The sequence below is a fragment of the Mchenga conophoros genome, linkage group LG16, assembly GCF_057382185.1.
Source record: "Mchenga conophoros isolate Kocher_MC1m ecotype Shallow Benthic linkage group LG16, M_conophoros_male_GT1.1, whole genome shotgun sequence".
In the NCBI taxonomy this organism is placed as follows: Eukaryota; Metazoa; Chordata; class Actinopteri; order Cichliformes; family Cichlidae; genus Mchenga; species Mchenga conophoros.
Window position 1 is genome coordinate 36607791 of NC_140541.1, and position 19414 is coordinate 36627204.

The following is a 19414-nucleotide window of genomic DNA, read 5'->3' on the forward strand; positions in this document are numbered from 1 at the left end:
CACACCAGATACTGACCGGTTCTGGGTCCCCAGACCCCCAATAGCGCAAAAAACTGCACATTCCAGGGTGGCCTTTTGTTGTGGGCAGTCTGAGGTACACCTGTGCACTACTCATGATGTCAGATCAGCATCCTGATGTGGCACACCTGTGAGGTGGGATGGATTATCTCAATATAGCAGATGTGCCCACTACCACACATTTGGACTGATTTGTGACCACTGTTTGGGAGGGATGGTTATATTGTGTATCTGGAATGAATTTTAGGTCTCTACGTCCATCCCATGGGGAATGGGAGCAAAAACAAAAGTGTTGCGTTTATATTTTTGTTCAGTGTACATAAAGAGACACAAAGACCATTGAGCCATAAGAACAAACTTTAGCTTCCATTGAGTAAGTAAAATTGTATTTATACAGCACTTCTTAAAATGAGAACAGCCACAAATTGCTTTAGATTCAGTAAGAAACAATCAATATTATAACAATGACACAAGATGCATATAAGCAACCAAAATGAACATAAAACACAAAGCACGACCCAAATATCGTCACAATCACTTCGTTTTCTGACAGGTATGCAGAATCATAAGAAGGCCCTGATCTGTGGCCCTAAAAACCTGACTTGTAATGTAGGATGTGAAGCCATTCAATCATGTAAGTGGGGGCTTCACCCTCTAAGGCTGTAAGAGTAAAATGCAAACATTATAAATGAAATCTAAGCATGACAGGTAGCTGTTGCAAAACTTTAACAGCAGACTGTACTGTCATTTTGAGAAGTGGTCTTTCATCATAGTTCTCCAGACCTTTGAAGGTTTTCAAAGTTTTTCTTTGGACATTGGCTGCTTGTTCTGTCCTTGGTCCAGTCGTTTTACCTGACCATTTGTATCTACCCAAAGAGATGAACCAGTGTCGTGTCCACACATAACAACAAAAAGCTATTTTTAAATTGTATCTTTAGGCACTTTCGTATTTGCAGCTTTTCACAAAAACACACAATTTCTTCCCACTTTAGTTGAAGCTGTGCTAAAAAGGAAACAATAACACAGTTTGACAGAGATGGAATGATATTTTTGTATCAACAAGTGGATTCCCAAAGAGTTATTAGCTGCAGTCCAATGCAGTGTGTCCTTATAAACAATGAGGAAACTGGACAAGTAACGAACAAAAGAAGTCGCAGGCCGAAAACTCCTATCTGTATTATGTCCAGTGTTGGGCAAGTTACTTTGAAAAAGTAATTAATTATAGTTACTAGTTACTTCTTCAAAAAAGTAACTGAGTTAGTAACTGAGTTACAAGATTCTAAAAGTAATTAATTACTTGAAAAGTAACTATTGCGTTACTTAAAAAAAAAAAAGTTTAACCCTCTGGGGTCCAGGGTATAATTGGCCATTTTTAACTACTTTTGATTTTACCTTTAAAAACTATTTACTTTGCCTTGTTTGGTATCATTCTTTTCAGCACAACCTCACATGTCTGAATTTACAGTTATGTTTTCATTTTGACATACTCTATTAACACAATTGACCTAAAATCAGACAAAAAACATAAACTCCGAGTAGAAAAAGTTATATTTTTTACTGTAACAACCACAAACATGTTTAATGAATCATATTTCATAACTTCAAATGCAAATATAAATTGTCAATTTTAAAATCATAAGCACAAGTTTTGCAAACAACAAAGTTATTTGCAGCCATTTACATTTTACCCTTATTAAATAACCATTTCAAACTATTTACAGAACAATCAGCTGTTCTGCATTCAATAAGATGCCACACAAATTATTTGTGCCACTCCAAATATTTTTGTCCACTATAAAGGAAACATCACAGCCTGATACCTGCAGGTCTGACAGCAGCAGGTGTATCACTCCTGTTTCTACCTGGAGACAGCAGTCGCCTCATTGTTCTGACACACAACACAAAACTATCCACAACACTACACACTAACCACACAAGACAACACCTAACTACACACTCCAAACACACTAAACGTCACAAATCTCTCACATCTCAAAACTCGCTCTTTCTCTTTTTCTGCTGTCTTTATCTCTCTCTCTCGCTGTCACTCCTAAAACTTCCCCCTCTTCCTAAACAACCGAATGTCATGTTGCCATATCATTTTTTGATTGGTTGACATTTTTCAACATTTTTTAAATTTTTTGCTCATAAGCAGAGAGTGCTTGCTGCGCTGTCCTTAGACAGTAAACATGACAAAACTATTGAGGAAAAAACGCTGCGTATATATTGTTTATCATGACTCTTTTATGTGGCCTATCAACACAATTTAAAAACTGGTATATGTCACCTTGTTGTTTTGTCATCTTGAAGTGGTCATGTGATTGGCTTACCACGACTACTTTATTCTTCCTCAGTCAAACAGCAGCACTCATATGATTGTTTTGCCCCTTAGCTCCAGGTGTTGTACCAAAAAGTGATGGTCGGACAGAAAGTGATTGCTGCCCGCGGGAGATTACTTACAGCTACTTCCGTGCAACTGATATAAGATGCGGTAAGCTGAGGACAGCTTCAACCACTTGTTTGCACTGTATTTAACGATAGGAATAGTAATTAGTTAGATTACTCGTAACTGAAAAAAGTAACACCGTTAGTAACACCGTTACTTGTAACGCCGTTATTCCCATCACTGATTATGTCCATGTCAGCAAAGACCCGAGAGATGAATCTGTCCAAAGCTATTTTACTATAAGAAAGAAGAATACCGCTTCAAAACAAGTGACGAAGAAGCAAAGCAGCAGAGCGGCCTATTGCATCATATTAACATTTTTATTTAGAGCCTACTGAAACGCTGCAACTTCAAACAGATGGAAAAACCTGTTACATTTACAACATTACAATTACTATAACGTAATTACTCTAACTTAGAGTGATAACATTACATTTTTACATTCTGAAAATAGCAACATCAGCTGTCTCTTCTATGAGTACAATGCTTACCTTCTGATGATAAACATGAATAACAATGTTCCATAATTAGAATCTTTAAAAAAAAATCATTCAAACACAAATATTTGCAAAAAAAAATCCTTTGTACTTAATGACCATTGGTGGTATTTCAGTATCATGTTACATAAAAAGCTCCCGTTTCAGTCCTAAGAATTCTAGTGCGTTTCCAGCAAGCAGTTTATCCTGTAACACAAAAGAGAGAGTCATTATTTTGAAGATATTAAAAAAATCTGTCATTAAAATATACAAAAAAACTGTAATGCCAAGTATATCATATTGGATACATGAGTTTTTGGGGGGCCTCTATATCATCAGTGTGATTTGTTTTTTAAATCTAAAGAAAAATACACACATACACAAATGAAAACACATATATTTGTTAAATTTGTTTTAGAGTTTTCTTTGGTTTTGTTTTCTTTGTTAAGTGTTCAATAAACATGGTTCAGGATTTACATGATGTACAATGGCTGGCTTTCCTTTCTTTCCATGTGTGGTAGAGTCCACCATGATGACAAACCCTTTCTCCTGTGCTGCTTAAGTAAACGAGAGGAAAATAATGCTACCTTTAGTGTATCATCAAACACATCCATCGACTCGATGAGTGATCCTGGCTGTAGCTCACCAAGTGGGAATGGATAATCTGTTCCCAGCATCACTTTATCCTGGAACAGGAAAATGTGAACTTAGCACATGAAGATTTGGTGAAAGCAGGAATAACTCCATCCTGAAAACATCAGTGTTTCCACACATCAGCATACACTCTCACAGTCCACATTCTCTGTGTTTAGTCAGTACTCTTCAGTGTGTTTTGAATCTATCCTCTCTCGCCACCAAAGAGGTGTGACTCGTGGAATGAATGAATGTTGGACACCAGCTCACTTTTCCAATGATGTCAATGAGCAGCTTCAGGGAGGCGGGATCGTGAACCAGGGAGTCGGTGTAAAAAGAACCGAGGTATTTCCGTGGACTGACATCGTTGTCAGCTGCACAAAGGTCAGGGCGGACTTTGTGGCCGTGTTCAATTCTGCCAACAGTGAATGGGAAAGAGCCACCTGGATACACGTGAACACAGGCACTAAACGTCAAATATCAACACACTTATTTCATCTTAAGGGAAGAGCATAAAGGAAGAATACATTGAAAATTTGGCTGCCTAATGTTTTCTATATACTGCTGTGATATTAATAGTAAACTAAATGATAAGCATGGTGTTATCTTTTTATACCTCCATGAGCAAAGCAGACTTTCAGTTTTGGAAATCTCTCAAAGATACCACCAAATATCATCGAGCAAATGGCCATGGTTGTCTCAGATGGCATACCTAAGGAAAGAAAAACATTTAAAAACATATAAACATTATTATTTTTCCATCACAATGCACTAAATAGCACATGAAAGCTGGCTTGTTTTAATATTAGTGTTGTTTTTAGTTGGCTGGACCAGATGTAATAGTCAGTATGTTCTGTTCCCACTCCAGTATCCTCCTCACCCACTAGCCAGGGTAGCCAATACTTTGCCATCCTCCCATCTGTCTGCATGTCCCATGGGTGGACAAATATGGAACAGCCCAGCTCCTCTGCTTCCTGTAGTGTTTATCAGAATAAGAAATGAATAAGAAATTAGGCCATAATTATAAAGAAAAATGATTGGAACCAATGTAGGCATAATTAAAAAACACTATCACAATAACCCCATGTTATTATGCAAGTGTGTAAAGTCTTACAGCATAGAAGGGATACAGTTCAGAGGCATTGAGGTCCCAGTTGTTGATATGCGACCCAATCTGGACCCCAGGGAAGCCTAGCTCCTTCACACAGCGCCTCATCTCCATCACAGCTAAATCAGGGGCCTGCATGGGCAGCGTGCCCAGGCCCACAAACCTCTTGGGTTGGCTACGCACTGTCTTAGCCAAGTCGTCATTCAAAAGGACACAGAGATCGAGTGTGTCGTGAGGCTTAGCCTGCAATCAAAAGACACGATGAATATACACAAATATATCTGTGAAGATCATTAAGCAGCTTGTAGTATTGCAAAGTTTAGTGGTAGGCACAACTCAGTTATCTGACACACAGTAGACACCACTTTGTCACACAGCTTTTGACCAAATCTGCTGTGACTGGCTGTGCATTTACCCAATAACTGAACATCACAGGAACGGTCGAAAGGGCCTGCAGCGTGACACCTGCAGGCCGTGAAAAGAAATGCTGCTTTTAGTCACTGATTAAAGGATGAAACTACCAAACTTTGTGTCATTTGTGTCTGCGCATGTACCGTGTTTATCCATGTCCTTTATGCGAGCATTTGGATCCCAGCAGTTTTCCTGTATTACCCGGAAAACCTTCCCATCCTTCATCATCTTTGCTTCACCCTAAAACACAACATTAAGACCACTATCAGCTCTAGTTTCTTTTAATATCTTTGGACAGATTTTCTTTGTGTTATTGGTCAGTTACAACCTTACTTTTGAAAAGCTGTGATGCTGTGAGACTTGCAAATAACTGACTGCAATGGTCCCAGAAACATACAGGGAGTGCAGAATTATTAGGCAAGTTGTATTTTTGAGGAATAATTTTATTATTGAACAACAACCATGTTCTCAATGAACCCAAAAAACTCATTAATATCAAAGCTGAATGTTTTTGGAAGTAGTTTTTAGTTTGTTTTTAGTTTTAGCTATTTTAGGGGGATATCTGTGTGTGCAGGTGACTATTACTGTGCATAATTATTAGGCAACTTAACAAAAAACAAATATATACCCATTTCAATTCTTTATTTTTACCAGTGAAACCAATATAACATCTCCACATTCACAAATATACATTTCTGACATTCAAAAACAAAACAAAAACAAATCAGCGACCAATATAGCCACCTTTCTTTGCAAGGACACTCAAAAGCCTGCCATCCATGGATTCTGTCAGTGTTTTGATCTGTTCACCATCAACATTGCGTGCAGCAGCAACCACAGCCTCCCAGACACTGTTCAGAGAGGTGTACTGTTTTCCCTCCTTGTAAATCTCACATTTGATGATGGACCACAGGTTCTCAATGGGGTTCAGATCAGGTGAACAAGGTGGCCATGTCATTAGTTTTTCTTCTTTTATACCCTTTCTTGCCAGCCATGCTGTGGAGTACTTGGACGCGTGTGATGGAGCATTGTCCTGCATGAAAATCATGTTTTTCTTGAAGGATGCAGACTTCTTCCTGTACCACTGCTTGAAGAAGGTGTCTTCCAGAAACTGGCAGTAGGACTGGGAGTTGAGCTTGACTCCATCCTCAACCCGAAAAGGCCCCACAAGCTCATCTTTGATGATACCAGCCCAAACCAGTACTCCACCTCCACCTTGCTGGCGTCTGAGTGGGACTGGAGCTCTCTGCCCTTTACCAATCCAGCCACGGGCCCATCCATCTGGCCCATCAAGACTCACTCTCATTTCATCAGTCCATAAAACCTTAGAAAAACCAGTCTTGAGATATTTCTTGGCCCAGTCTTGACGTTTCAGCTTGTGTGTCTTGTTCAGTGGTGGTCGTCTTTCAGCCTTTCTTACCTTGGCCATGTCTCTGAGTATTGCACACCTTGTGCTTTTGGGCACTCCAGTGATGCTGCAGCTCTGAAATATGGCCAAACTGGTGGCAAGTGGCATCTTGGCAGCTGCACGCTTGACTTTTCTCAGTTCATGGGCAGTTATTTTGCGCCTTGGTTTTTCCACATGCTTCTTGCGACCCTGTTGACTATTTTGAATGAAACGCTTGATTGTTCGATGATCACGCTTCAGAAGCTTTGCAATTTTGAGACTGCTGCATCCCTCTGCAAGATATCTCACTGTTTTTGACTTTTCTGAGCCTGTCAAGTCCTTCTTTTGACCCATTTTGCCAAAGGAAAGGAAGTTGCCTAATAATTATGCACACCTGATATAGGGTGTTGATGTCATTAGACCACACCCCTTCTCATTACAGAGATGCACATCACCTAATATGCTTAATTGGTAGTAGGCTTTCAAGCCTATACAGCTTGGAGTAAGACAACATGCATGAAGAGGATGATGTGGACAAAATACTCATTTGCCTAATAATTCTGCACTCCCTGTATTCACATAAAATATGTGCATCTTAGACAGGAAGACCTTCTCAGAAGTCTACAAGTAGAACAATGTTCCTCAACAATAAATTCCAAAATATAAGCAGGATTCAGAGAATCTGGACAAAACAAAAAAATCTGTGCTAATGTCACTGATGTTCAGACCCTCGGGTGGCACTGCATTAAAAACAGGGGCGATTCTGTCATGGAAATCAGTGCATGTGATTTGGGCTTAGGAACACTTCTAGCCACTGTGTCATCCACAAATGCAAGTTAAAGCTCTATGATACAAAGAAGAAGCCATATGTGAACATCAGCCATCAGTCCTCATTCATTTAATATAGACTGAGGCAATATGGAAAACTGTTCTGTGGTTGGATTAGTTTAAATTTTAAATTCCTTTTGGAAAAAATGGCCTTTTCCTCCTCTGGACTAATACGGAGAGGGACCATCCAGCTGGTTTTCAACACCCACTTAAAGCACCTGCATCTGTGATGGTACGGGGGTGCATTAGTTCCTGTGGCATTGCCAGCTTACACATCTGGAAAGATACCATCAATACTGAAAGCTATATACAGGTTTTAGGTGAACATATATATGCTCCTATTGATATGACGTCTTTAATCTGGGAAGTCATTGCATATTTCAGCATGACAACGCCAAACTGCATACTGTGTCTATTCCAACAGCATGGCTTTGTAGTAGAAGAGTCTGAGTCCTGAACTGCTGTACCTGCAGTCCAGACCTTCACCAGCTGAAAATATTTTGCACATGAAATCAAAATCTAAAAAGAAGACACGGGACTGCCAGAAGACCCAGCTAGAATCCTCCACCAGACAAGAATGGGACAACACTCCTCTTCCAAAAGTCCAGCAGCTCCCAGACATTTACAGACCAAATAAAGACGGGACGCTTCACAGTGGAAAAGATGGCCCCATCTCCCCTTTCTTAACATTTTTGAGATGTGTTGCTGCCATCAAATTCAAAATGAATGGTACGTGTTCCTAGTTTAAGCAGTAGATATGTTTTCTATGCTCTGCTGTAAATCAAATATGGGTTTATGAGATTTTCAAATCACTGCGTTCTGTTTTTAGATACATTTCATGCTGTGTCCCAGCCTTTTTGAAATTAGGTTTGTGTTAGGTTAGGTTTTAAAGCACATGTTGTAACTTTTACATTTGCTAACAAAACTGAGCCACATGATGGCAGCAGACAGTTGATATTACTGCAAATGTTCTGGGTGAATCCAAAAGGCCTGGACTCCTCTAAGATGTTTAATACGAAGCACACAAGCACAAATTCATTGCTTATCCAAGTTTAGGCATTAATTCTGAAGAATAGACTGTTCGTTGTCAAGTATACTTTGCTGTTACTAAAATGCTCAGCCCATGTTTGGGGCTAAAAGTTGCCAAGCTGCTCTGTATCGGGCTGCGTTACGGCTGTTTGAACCGAATCACTTGACTGATGCTGTGTCACCTCGCTGAGTTCTGCAGCTGCTCACATAGCCAGGACCAGCCTGGCAGGTCTGCGGGGTGGGTGCAGTCGCCAGCTGGGATGAATCTGCTGTGTGTTCAACAAAGTAGTGCAGTGCATAAGTGCTCCTGCACCTGCACCCTGTCTGTAGCTGCACAGGAAAGCAGAGGAAATAGTGACTTACCTTGCAGTGATGGTGAAGCTGGACAAACCCATCATAGCCGTACCTCTGAAACACATAAAAAATACAGGTTTTACAAACCCAGAGTTTAAAAGCATCACATATAAATATCAGCCATATATTTGATTGCATATTTGTTGTTTCATTCTGATAGAAAATGTAGATTTTGTTATCCCATCTGTGAGGGTTTGGTCATCATCCTACAGGACTGGCCACTCCAGTGCCCTGAATACCTAAAAGATATTGCCTTTTGAGCATGCTGACACTTTTTGCATACAAATGAAGCTGCAGATGAGCTACGTGAGCAATACAGCAGAAAAGCCCCTTTTCATATCCATGCAGATCAGCTGTACTGTGTACTTGGATAATGCCACTGAGGAGCTTCTGTTTTTCCAGTTGCAAGATGGGTTTTACATCCGTGTTTGATGTGTGGATCTGTGGCCCCAAGAAGCTGTTTCAGTGAAAGGTTGCTTTAAATGAAATGTCATCATGCCAGTTTAACTGTGGACTTGATCTCAAGTTCAAATAATGTTGTGCTTAGGGCCCTTTAACCAACTCCAGCCAACGTAAATTTTTAAATATCACATTCTTTGCAAAAGATTCTTACAGACACGATTTAGCTCATGTCTTCTGTTCAGCTTTAAATGTGGGAAATGATTAGCCAGGCAGTGACAAAGACATAAGGGCAGGAACAGATAAACCAAGTCCAAGGTCTATTGATTAAAGTTTAACCATCCATAGAGGACAGATTTATGCAGTGGACTTTTAATCTCCCTGCTGACAAGCCAGCTGAAAAGTCTATATATTAAACGTTAGTAGCATTTAATAGCCCCGGTTCAAGCTCCATCTGCCAGGGAAGTGACACAAAGATGTTTTTCTCAAACCCACTGACCCACTTCACGTGAGATCTCATCTACAGACTGTGGGTTTATTTAACACTGGAGCTCCGTGACATTAAAAGTCAAATCATCTTGTCTGTGACAGTTCCTACCTGCTTCAGGTCGGGCCACTCCTTTGGTAAAATATGATTGTGAATATCAACCTTCATCCTTATGATTATTATTCACGGAAAACGTAAAGGTCTGCTGGCCGAGGTATCCTGGGAAAAACTGTGGGCACACTCACTCCCCACCCCCAGCCTGAAACCAATGACCAATATCTGCTGCTGGGACATTTATTGCCCAATCTTTGAAACAAACAGAAAACCAGAGCAGAGGCTGTAAACCCGCTCCTTTAACTGTCTGCCTTCGTTACACTGAGCCTGAATTCTGCACTCATGGCTTTAATTGATTATTTTGGTTTCACATCATGGCTGCAGCTTATTTCTGTGGCTAGCCTGCACAGTTTGAAATGTACTGAAACGACCTTCATTAGCCAACTTTATTTAATTGCTTGCACATATCGCTGCTCGAGGATGCCACCTGGTGGCTGATTAAGGTTGGTCAACCTGCCAGGGTTCAAGATCCAAAACTGGTTATTGTCAATATGCAAGCATATCGAATTTAGGGCAATAATCCCTCACATGATGCAAAACCCTTTAATAACATAAACATACTGGCACAAATATAAGTAGAAAACACAATGGTTAAATACAATTTACTAACGTGCATTAAGGACATCTGTGGCAGCAGGGTAATGTTAAGTTGCTCGGTAGCTTATTGAATGTGTAAAGGTCTGGGCTTTGGGCTACAGGTCTCCTGTGCGTATAAATCACAGCAAACTCAAAGAGAAAGTGTAAAAATGCTTGGCTAACTCGGGGCAGATGTCACTGCATGTACTGATTCTGAATTAAGAGCTGAATTATGGGAGGAGGAGAGAAAGAGGAAGGGGAGGAGGGGGGAAACTTGAAGGTACCGCCTTCTTGATTCACAGCAGATCTCTGCAATTTATCGCTTTGTCGCATCTAACCCTAAACTGTGTCTAAGTGGCTCAGCCAGCAGGGTTTTTGCACTGATCCTACAGTGCTCACTTCTCTCAGAGGGAGTTGCTTCGCTGCTGATGCTACGAAGATAAATCCGTTATCTCCCAGCTTGTCTTATCGCCATCTCTTCTCTCTCCCCTCTGCGTAACTGAGTCGACACCGGTGGCATATTGGACGCGCTGGATGGCTGCTGCACTTATCGAACCGGTGTGAATCTTTTTTCCATCATCCTCATCTTCCTCTGAGACTGAAAGCAAAACAACCGCAGTAAGAATGACAGACCAGGTGACCCAAGAGTCCTACCCCGTCCCAGACCCGACTGTTGTGGATCCCTGCCCGGCAACGGTGCGGAACGGCCAGTGCGCCCCGGATGGCTTCACCAACCACAATCACCAGCAAGCCAAAACCCCCACGGAGCCTGAGTCATTCACCGTGGGCCAGGAGATGAAAATCACAGACACGGTGGAGGGAGAAGGTAACTTGACACACCTATGGCAGGTTTGGGGATGCATTGTGAAAGTTATGGATGCTCATGTGCGTGTGTGTGTGTGCGTGCCCTGTGGGGATGGGATGGTTATTTTTACTCATGTGAGATATTTTTAGTCTGCTCCTTGAATAATAAATGACAACCATTCATCAGCAGGATTCATACCAGACCAAATGACCAAATTCGAAGTGAAGTTTAAAGCTTTAAAATCGCTTCAGCTCTTAGACTCATTCATTCATTCATTCATTCATTCATTCATTCATTCATTCATTCATTCGCAGACATTGGCCTACATTGCCTCTGGAAAAAGTTGCCTTTTTAAAAAGACATGCAACTAGAGGCTGGTTGTTTATATGTTTCACAAACCCTCCAGTGCGCCTTTGCATTTTCTTAATCACTTTAAAAACTCTTCAGAGAAAAACAAAAAATAAACTTATTGCCTGTATTGTAATTGAGACTCTATTAAATATAAAGAATGTTTATTGGATCTGCTGACATGCTGATTAAATACTGTTTCTCCCAGTAGTCTTGCAATGTGATCAAGCATGTCTGCAATAATAATGAACTGCTGAAATGTTTTAATGTTCTGATGGATTATTTCTAAGAGCTGAAATCCATGTCTGGGATCACACTGAATGATGAGACAAGACTGATACTGCAGCTTGGAATAGCTTTTAGGATACACGTCAGGTGGCAGAAGAACAAACTGGAACTACAGACACCTTTAACATTGTGTGTATTAAAAATATTATTTGTCGTCAGTTAAATTCACCTTTTTTTTTGTAGAAAACTGACCAAAAAACCTGAACAATCTTCCCAATGTCTTTGCCTCTAGTTTTTATGTTTATGGAAAGTTTAAGGTTATGGTTAGAAGACTCTTGTTTTTAGTCATTGTTAAACAGAACAGTGGCTTCCTGCTTGGAATGGAAAAAGAACAGCAGTCTTCTGTGTCTAGTGTCATTGTTGTCAACCTTAACCTCCATCCTGTGCAGACTCGATGGCTGTGCAACCACATCATTAAACTGCTGTCCCTTTGATTATAACTGCAGCCATTAGAGGGCGCTGTTGCAATGAACCCAAACAGCAGGTCTTAGATTCTTGCAAAAACGGACTATAAATTTGTGGGGATATGTTTACAATGCCGTGGTACCGCTCATGATAACAAACAAGGCGATATAAATGAAAGTAATTACTTTAGCAATATTAAAAATCTGTAAGGAGAGAAAAAAGAGGACACTTCATATAAAAAAACAAAGAAACGAGTGAAACAGATGCATGGTGGTTTAAGCACTGCTGCTGTACATCATGCACACACACTCATTCAGTATTTTTCACTTTCACAGCCTCTCGTTCACCCCCCCTCCCCCAGTCTTTTTGTCTTCACACTTCTGATTTGCATAAATGATAAATGTATCCTGTAATAATGCTGTCTATATATCTATCTTACTAATGAAGATGTACACATGACACAGTGCACATATTGATGACCGATGATAGTAAGGCTTACAGCAGGGTTACAAAAGGTTAGGAGCAGTTTTGTCACACCCCTCTCAGGAGTATCTCTCTTGTATTTCCTCATGTATGTGTTCATATGGGAGATGTGTAATCTGCTGTTTGAGCTGTGTGGCTGATGTTCATCATTTTTAGAAGAGAAAGGTGTGAAGGAGTTGAGCATTGAGAGAGAGACGTGCGCACAAGCTTGTGTGTGAGTCAGAGTACGAGGAGATGTTGAGCACATGCCTCCTGTCTGATCCCCCAGCTGGAGATCATGTGAGCAAAGTGATTTACCATGCTGTCCCACTTCCCCCTCAGTATCTCTCTCTCTCTCTCTCTCTCACACACACACACACACACACACACACACACACACACACACACACACACACACACACACACACTGCTATTTGTGGGAGGTAGGGGAAGATTATTTCAGCTGTCAAACACCAATTGCTGTGATATTTTGTAGCAAATGATAAAAAATGTTATGAGCTGAATAAAGTATTAGAGCTGTAAATGTCTGATTAAGGGTTCTCACTGTTATGCAGATTCAGTCGCAAAAGGATGCAAATAAAAATACAATTAAAAAGACTTGAGGGTAAAAGAGTAAACTGAGTTTACTCAGTTTTAACTGAGTAATCTCAGTTGAAACCTTAACTAACCAGTTAAGGTTTTAACTGAGTTTACTTTTTTCACTGTTTTACTCTTTGTCTTTAATTCAAGTATTGAAAAAACACCAGTTTCAACTTTAAATTACCAAACATCATTCACAGAGCTACTGAAGAGCATTTCTTACTATTTTAAGTTTTGCAACGTTAGTTACAATTTTATAAATGCCATAAATCCAATGTTCATAGATGGTTTACAAACCAATTATTAACTGATTAGCCGATGTTATTATTATATTATCTTTTAACTGATAGTAAACAATAAAAAAACACATGTCATTTTTATTTGTCATTTATAAAACAGTGTATTACTTAGTAAGATTTTGCACTGAAGTATATACAAAGCCGGTGACTCTGTTATGGGTAATTTTGCCCCCTTTTTTAAAGTCTCTTAAAATCAATACAAGTTATTCCTAATTACCGTGTCTATCTCAAGCTGATACATTTCCACTCAAACTCAAGAGAGGGGTCTAGTGGGTAGTCTAGAAGCAGCTCAGCACTTGACTAAGACACTTCATGTTGGTGCAATTTATGATCATTTTGAGTGCTCTAATAGAATGGAAAGGCACTATACAATATCCATAGAAAATCACTCTTTGCACCTTGTTTACAACACATTCAGCTCAGGTTGTAAGAAAAGTTTCTTCAGAACAAATATAAAATAAAATAGGCCATATAACATGATTCATTGATATTGTAGCATTTAGCTGGTCTTTTACAACTGTTGATAAACCATGCATGTTTGGTTTAAAGTCATTTTTATGGATCTTTGTCCCAATGATATTACACAGAAACCACAGTTTGCTCTGATGGCAGTCGTCGAGATGATTTCCATCTCCCGTTTTGCACAGTCCATGTGACTCTTCTGGTTTCCTTTGATCATTTGCCTTAAAAACAAAATCTGTTGCAGCTAGAGCAAAAGATTAGTTACGATGAGTCACGGGATAATTTTTTTTCTGCGTCACAGTGTTACCAAAAAAGGTGGAGTTTTGCTGTTTTCCCCTTCATGGTGACAAATTTATACTTTGTAATTTATACTTTGCAATAACACAAACACAAGTTTGATGCTGATCAGTAACTTATTGTTGCGAGATCCATAAAAGATATCAAACACTTAATACATCAAGTTTAAGTCCTCATAAACTAATTACATGCAGACTGGGGGCTTTTTTCTGTCTTGATTAAAGATATTGAAGCTATAATGTATCTTTTGAAAGACATAGTTTTACAATCTTTATCTCTATTAGGGTCCAAACTGCTTTTGTATAGTCTGGACCAAGTTGGAAACTAAACCAAAGCTTTATTTGGAACAGTTGGTAACTTTCACTGGTGGGAATCTGGTGAGGGATTATATCTGAGTTGCTGTATGGTCTATCTGACTTGTCTCCTTCTGTCTGCACCCACGTAAGACTAACAGCCTTAGGTGGCAGCAAGAAAAGCCTGTGTGCAGGGTGAGCTGGAGACTCACAAAAGAAAAGAGGTCTCATTTAAAAAAGGAAGTCAAATAAAAGTAATGGACTTAATTTGATTTGACGTCACGGCATCGGTGGTGAAAGAGTCACTTAGCGACTCTGAAATGTGGTTGTAACAAAGACTGCTGAGCAACAAGCTTCTCTGAAAACATGATGCTGTTGTGGAAACTGAAGGGAAATTTGACAGTCTGTTGGATGTACTCAGGGTATGTGCGGCGTGATGTATTCTGTGAATCTGAAGGGATCCAATTAAGCGCCTTGACTGTTGTTGTGATTTGGTGCTATATAAATAAAATGGAATTGAGTTGAATTCATTAAAACATGGACAGATTGACAGTAAACAACATTTGGTGTTCTTCTACACATCCTGTCTTCCTCCCCTCACCTCAACCTGTCACAGCAGATGGCCCCGCCCCTCCCTGAGCCTGGTTCTGCTGAAAGTTTCTTCCTGTTGAAAGGGAGTTTTTCATTCCTACTGTCACCAATTTTTATTTCAACTTTCATTTTATTTTATTTATACAGCACCGAATCACAACAACAGTCGCCTCAAGGTGCTGTTGTAAGATAGACTCTACAATAATACATACAGAGAAAAACCCAACAATCATATGACCCCTATGAGCAAGCACTTTGGTGACAGTGGGAAGGAGAGGTCTAGTAACACATAGTGAGTGAGAAAGGTGACTGAAGAAGAAACACCCAGTGCATCATGGGAGTCCCTCAGCAGCCTACACCTATTGCAGCATAACTAAGGGAGGATTCAGGGTCACCTGGTCCAGCCCTAACTATATGCTTTAGCAAAAAGGAAAGTTTGAAGCCTAATCTTAAAAGTAGAGATAGTGTCTGTCTCCTGAATCCAAACTGGAAGCTGGTTCCACAGAAGAGGGGCCTGAAAACTGAAGGCTCTGCCTCCCATTCTACTTTTAAATACTCTAGGAACAACAAGTAGGCCTGCAGAGCGAGAGCAAAGTGCTCTAATAGGGTGATATGGTACTACAAGGTCATTAAGATGAGATGGGGCCTGATTATTTAAGACCTTGTATGTGAGGAGCAGGATTTTGAATTCAGTTCTGGATTTCACCAAAGCGCTTGCTCAGTCTGACCGCATTAATGTTCATCATTCTTTCAAAGATGATTTTTTATCTTTGAGCCCCAACATAGCTCTCCTCTTTCTCTAATTTGGCACCACTGAAGACAAGTTCAGCCATCAGGCGTGTCCTTTAGTAAAACCACTTTCACTTTATGAAACGATCTTATGACTTGTCAGCTTTTTATCAGCAGATTTTCCCTCGTCTGTGACGCAGTTCTGTGTTGCCATTTAAAGGGAGTTTTGAGCTTGTGACCACTGTAACCTTTAGATTGGAGTTGACCAGAAGAATAAAGTCTCAGCTCCAATAAAGGCTAAACACAGAGCTGTGTTACTGCGTGGGAAAAATATACATTTTTCTTAATATCGCAGTAATAACTGAGAATATGAACTAATTATGCATAAACTATCATCTAATGACGATTTTAAAGCAAATCTCAAAAGCTGATTTCAAGTTGCATTCCAAACATTTGGCTCAGGGAGTTCACAGGTTGACAGTTACTCGTTTTTCCCTTTATTAATTTCTATTCTCAACTTGTTTTTGTGATGACTGTGACAGTCCCCAGGACACATTTCAGGAAAAAAAGAAAAAAGAAAACAGCCTTACAATCGCTTTTGGATGTAAAAGTTCAGACTTATAAATAATGCATGACTCTGCAGAGCCATCCTCACATTTCATGACAATGAAAACGCTTCAGGCAGTCCAGAATCTGGGCTGTTTAGTCTGTGACTTCAGGCGAGGAAGTCTCACACCACAGCAGGGCTGAAATTCATGTGAATGTCTAGACCAAGAGTTATTCTCTTTTTCTTTAACACCACATCTCTGTAGTCTGTGGGCTGCCTGATAAATCCGTCCAATAAAGCTGTAAAATATCACAGTTTGATTTATTTAAAATACATGAATTATTTATTCCATTTCTATGAAACTAATAAATACTAAAGCTAACAAATGCCGCTACAATATTTTAGTTTAGTTAGTTTTTTCAAATTAAGAAAATTGTCTCAGTAAGTTTACATTTTTTTCACAAGTGTAGTTGTTGTTTTCATGTCTAAATGTAGTTTTAGTTTAGTTTTAGTTATTTACAATAACACAATAACAATGATATTAACACTAAAAGTCAGGAGCTACTTTACTGCGTCCGTACGCTTTGAATTTGTGAGTGCTGGTGGCGGAGTGATACGGGTGCTGTTGAGGTTCAAAAGAAAGGTGAATATCAGACACTGTTGATGTGTTTCATACACGAGCTGCGGTTTACCGTTCAGTGTTTCCAGATTATTCCATGAACCTCTAATGCTCTCTTGGAAGGTGATAGAATGAGAAGACAATAATAATTACCCACGAAGACGTCTGCCGGGCCATTTGGAGTTGAGTCATTATAAATGGTGTTGCACTGAAACTTTTTAAATGGATCTTCACAGTGACCTTCCTTCACACTGAAGGAAATCTGAGATTCTTCTTATACAAGGATGTACTGGAAAAGTAGGGCACATCAGTGGTCCCAGGAGTTTTTTCCACCGGACACCCTTTTGAAAGTGTACCTGAAACAAAGCGGGTAGTTTTGTGGAAAACTCCAGCATACTGTGCTATAGCTGCTCTGTTTTATTCTTTTTTTCTACTGATCACAGTAAACCTTTATTACATTGAGCGCTCTGTACTAAACACCCCGAGTCCAGTTATTTGCGCAAAATGTTGAATTAAACTATATTAGAATATCTTTCTGTATCTTCAAGATTTCATCTTAACACTTCTTCTCTGTGGGACTCAGAGACACATGATTGCCTTTAGGCTTTTTTTCAGTAGACTAAACTAATTACTCAGGGTTAAAGAGAGTTGAATGCCTTTTTAAGTGTATTAATAACTCAGATTGCCACCTACTTTACCTTTGATCACAAAGTGTTTCATTAAATGAACCTTGCAAACCAGAGACAAAAAAAGAGAGAGTTGTCCTTGTAACAGAGTTTATGTGTCTGACTGCAGGTCTCCTGGAGAGCAGCATGCGCCTGAAGCCCCATGAAGCACAGAACTACAGGAAGAAGGCGCTCTGGGTGTCTTGGCTCTCCATCGTCGTCACTCTTATTCTGGCTGTGGCAGCTTTCAGTGAGACTTTGCTATTTTTTGCCATATTTAGCAACTATAGAGCTGTTTAGTTCTCACTTTACTGTCAAAACTCACATTAAAGTAAAAAAAAAAACAAAACCCTCTCATAAGGAGTTGGAAAAGACTCAGGATTGAAATACTTAGTTGTATAATGTTAAAACGTTTTTTTTTCTGGTTTAATTCATGACAAAGATCCCATTTAGCACTTTGGATTTAACCAAACCATACACAAAGGAGAAACGATGTGACTAACATACCAAGCCATAAAAAATGTGCTGATGAATGAACAGTGATTCCGTAGTTAAAGCGCTTAAACGCTAAATTCATAGCATTTCTAAAAGCTTTCCCAGTTATAAAAGTGAAGCAAATTGAAGCCCAGCACATTTCATCTGCTACTGTTTTGAAATGGAGATGAACAGATCACACATGTCTGGAGTGTATGACCACAAAGAGCGCGTCTGATACCTGTGCTGACATGATAAAGTGATTGAATCTCAGAAATTGATTTTAAACGCTACATTTTGCTGTTTGTTGCTGGTGTTTTGTAGCAGTTTGTCCTTTTTTTAATTCAGAAATTCTGGTTTGATGCTGCGTGTTTGGTTCAACAAAGACTGATATTAATTCACCAGATGTGTTCTGTCAGCTGTTGTGTTGGAGAAATTTATAGCTATTGTATATAACACCAGAGTCCAAGTGACGGAGCACTGAACACATTACTGCTCCAAAGAAAACATCAGGAGTTGCTGTGAAACTGCTTGAATTTTTAGCTACAGGCTTTGATCACCGTACAAACATTTGAGTTGTTGTTTTCTGTTGTTGTCTTTTTTATGCTTCATGATTCATAAGTCAGTGTTAAATGTGTTTAACAGACAAACAAACAAACCATTTGTCTGAAATGAAAATGAGATGTTCACTCATGGAGCCAATGTCCATAGACAGTCTGGCTGTTTTGAAGCAAAATACAAAGAAATTAGGGTTGCTTGAGACTTTTTGCACAGTGCTGTAATTTCACTATAAACCTTTTTGTTTACAAAAACTGAAGTGAGGATTCGGCATAAATAGACTATTATTCTGCAAGCTCGAGGTAAACAGTTTCTTCATCATAGCTAGACTGCAGAGGTTACGTCTGTTTCTGCTGCACTTGTAGTAATTTCATAATCTCTGAATTACACGGCTTAAAACTAATTTGTCAGCATCAAATCATGTAATAAAGTCTGACAGAAGTTTACTTTTTCAAAATTCAGGTTTATCCTCGAAGCCTTTGTAAGCGATATAATGTCTAACATGGAAGTAAATATAGTCTGAGAGCTGTAATAACTATTCCACTGTCTTCATGCCTCTTTAACTACTTATTTAACTCACACTCAGCAGTTAAAACTCACTTCATCTGATTTGAACAAAAAGGCTTTTGCTTTTGGAAGTTCTTCACATTGCGTGCAACAGTTTCAACACAGTTTCTTGTCTTATGACTTACAGAATGTGTGAGGG

The 19414-nt window shown here is 39.5% G+C and overlaps 2 protein-coding genes across 3 annotated transcripts in view; one reads left to right on the top strand and one right to left on the bottom strand.

The window, feature by feature from the left end:
- Window positions 1–415: 415 nt before the first annotated feature.
- Window positions 416–9828, bottom strand: acmsd (aminocarboxymuconate semialdehyde decarboxylase). The gene is made up of 10 exons (XM_085250137.1): window positions 9688–9828; window positions 8700–8744; window positions 5236–5332; window positions 5097–5146; window positions 4688–4924; window positions 4454–4547; window positions 4190–4285; window positions 3844–4016; window positions 3528–3626; window positions 416–3147 (listed from the first exon to the last, which is right to left on the bottom strand). Exons 1-10 carry the CDS (start codon window positions 9742–9744, stop codon window positions 3085–3087), a joined length of 1011 nt encoding a protein of 336 aa, XP_085106263.1. The 5' UTR covers window positions 9745–9828; the 3' UTR covers window positions 416–3084.
- A 727-nt stretch (window positions 9829–10555) lies between these two features.
- tmem163a (transmembrane protein 163a) overlaps window positions 10556–19414 on the top strand; it is a 64418-nt gene continuing 55559 nt past the window's right edge. Inside the window, exons 1-2 of one of the 2 annotated variants that reach the window (XM_085249248.1) lie at window positions 10556–11092; window positions 17807–17926. In XM_085249248.1, coding sequence (XP_085105374.1) covers window positions 10891–11092; window positions 17807–17926 — 322 coding nt within the window. In that variant the 5' untranslated portion in view covers window positions 10556–10890. The remainder of the gene's footprint in view (window positions 11093–17806; window positions 17927–19414) is intronic. The other variant, XM_085249249.1, reaches the window with a different exon arrangement.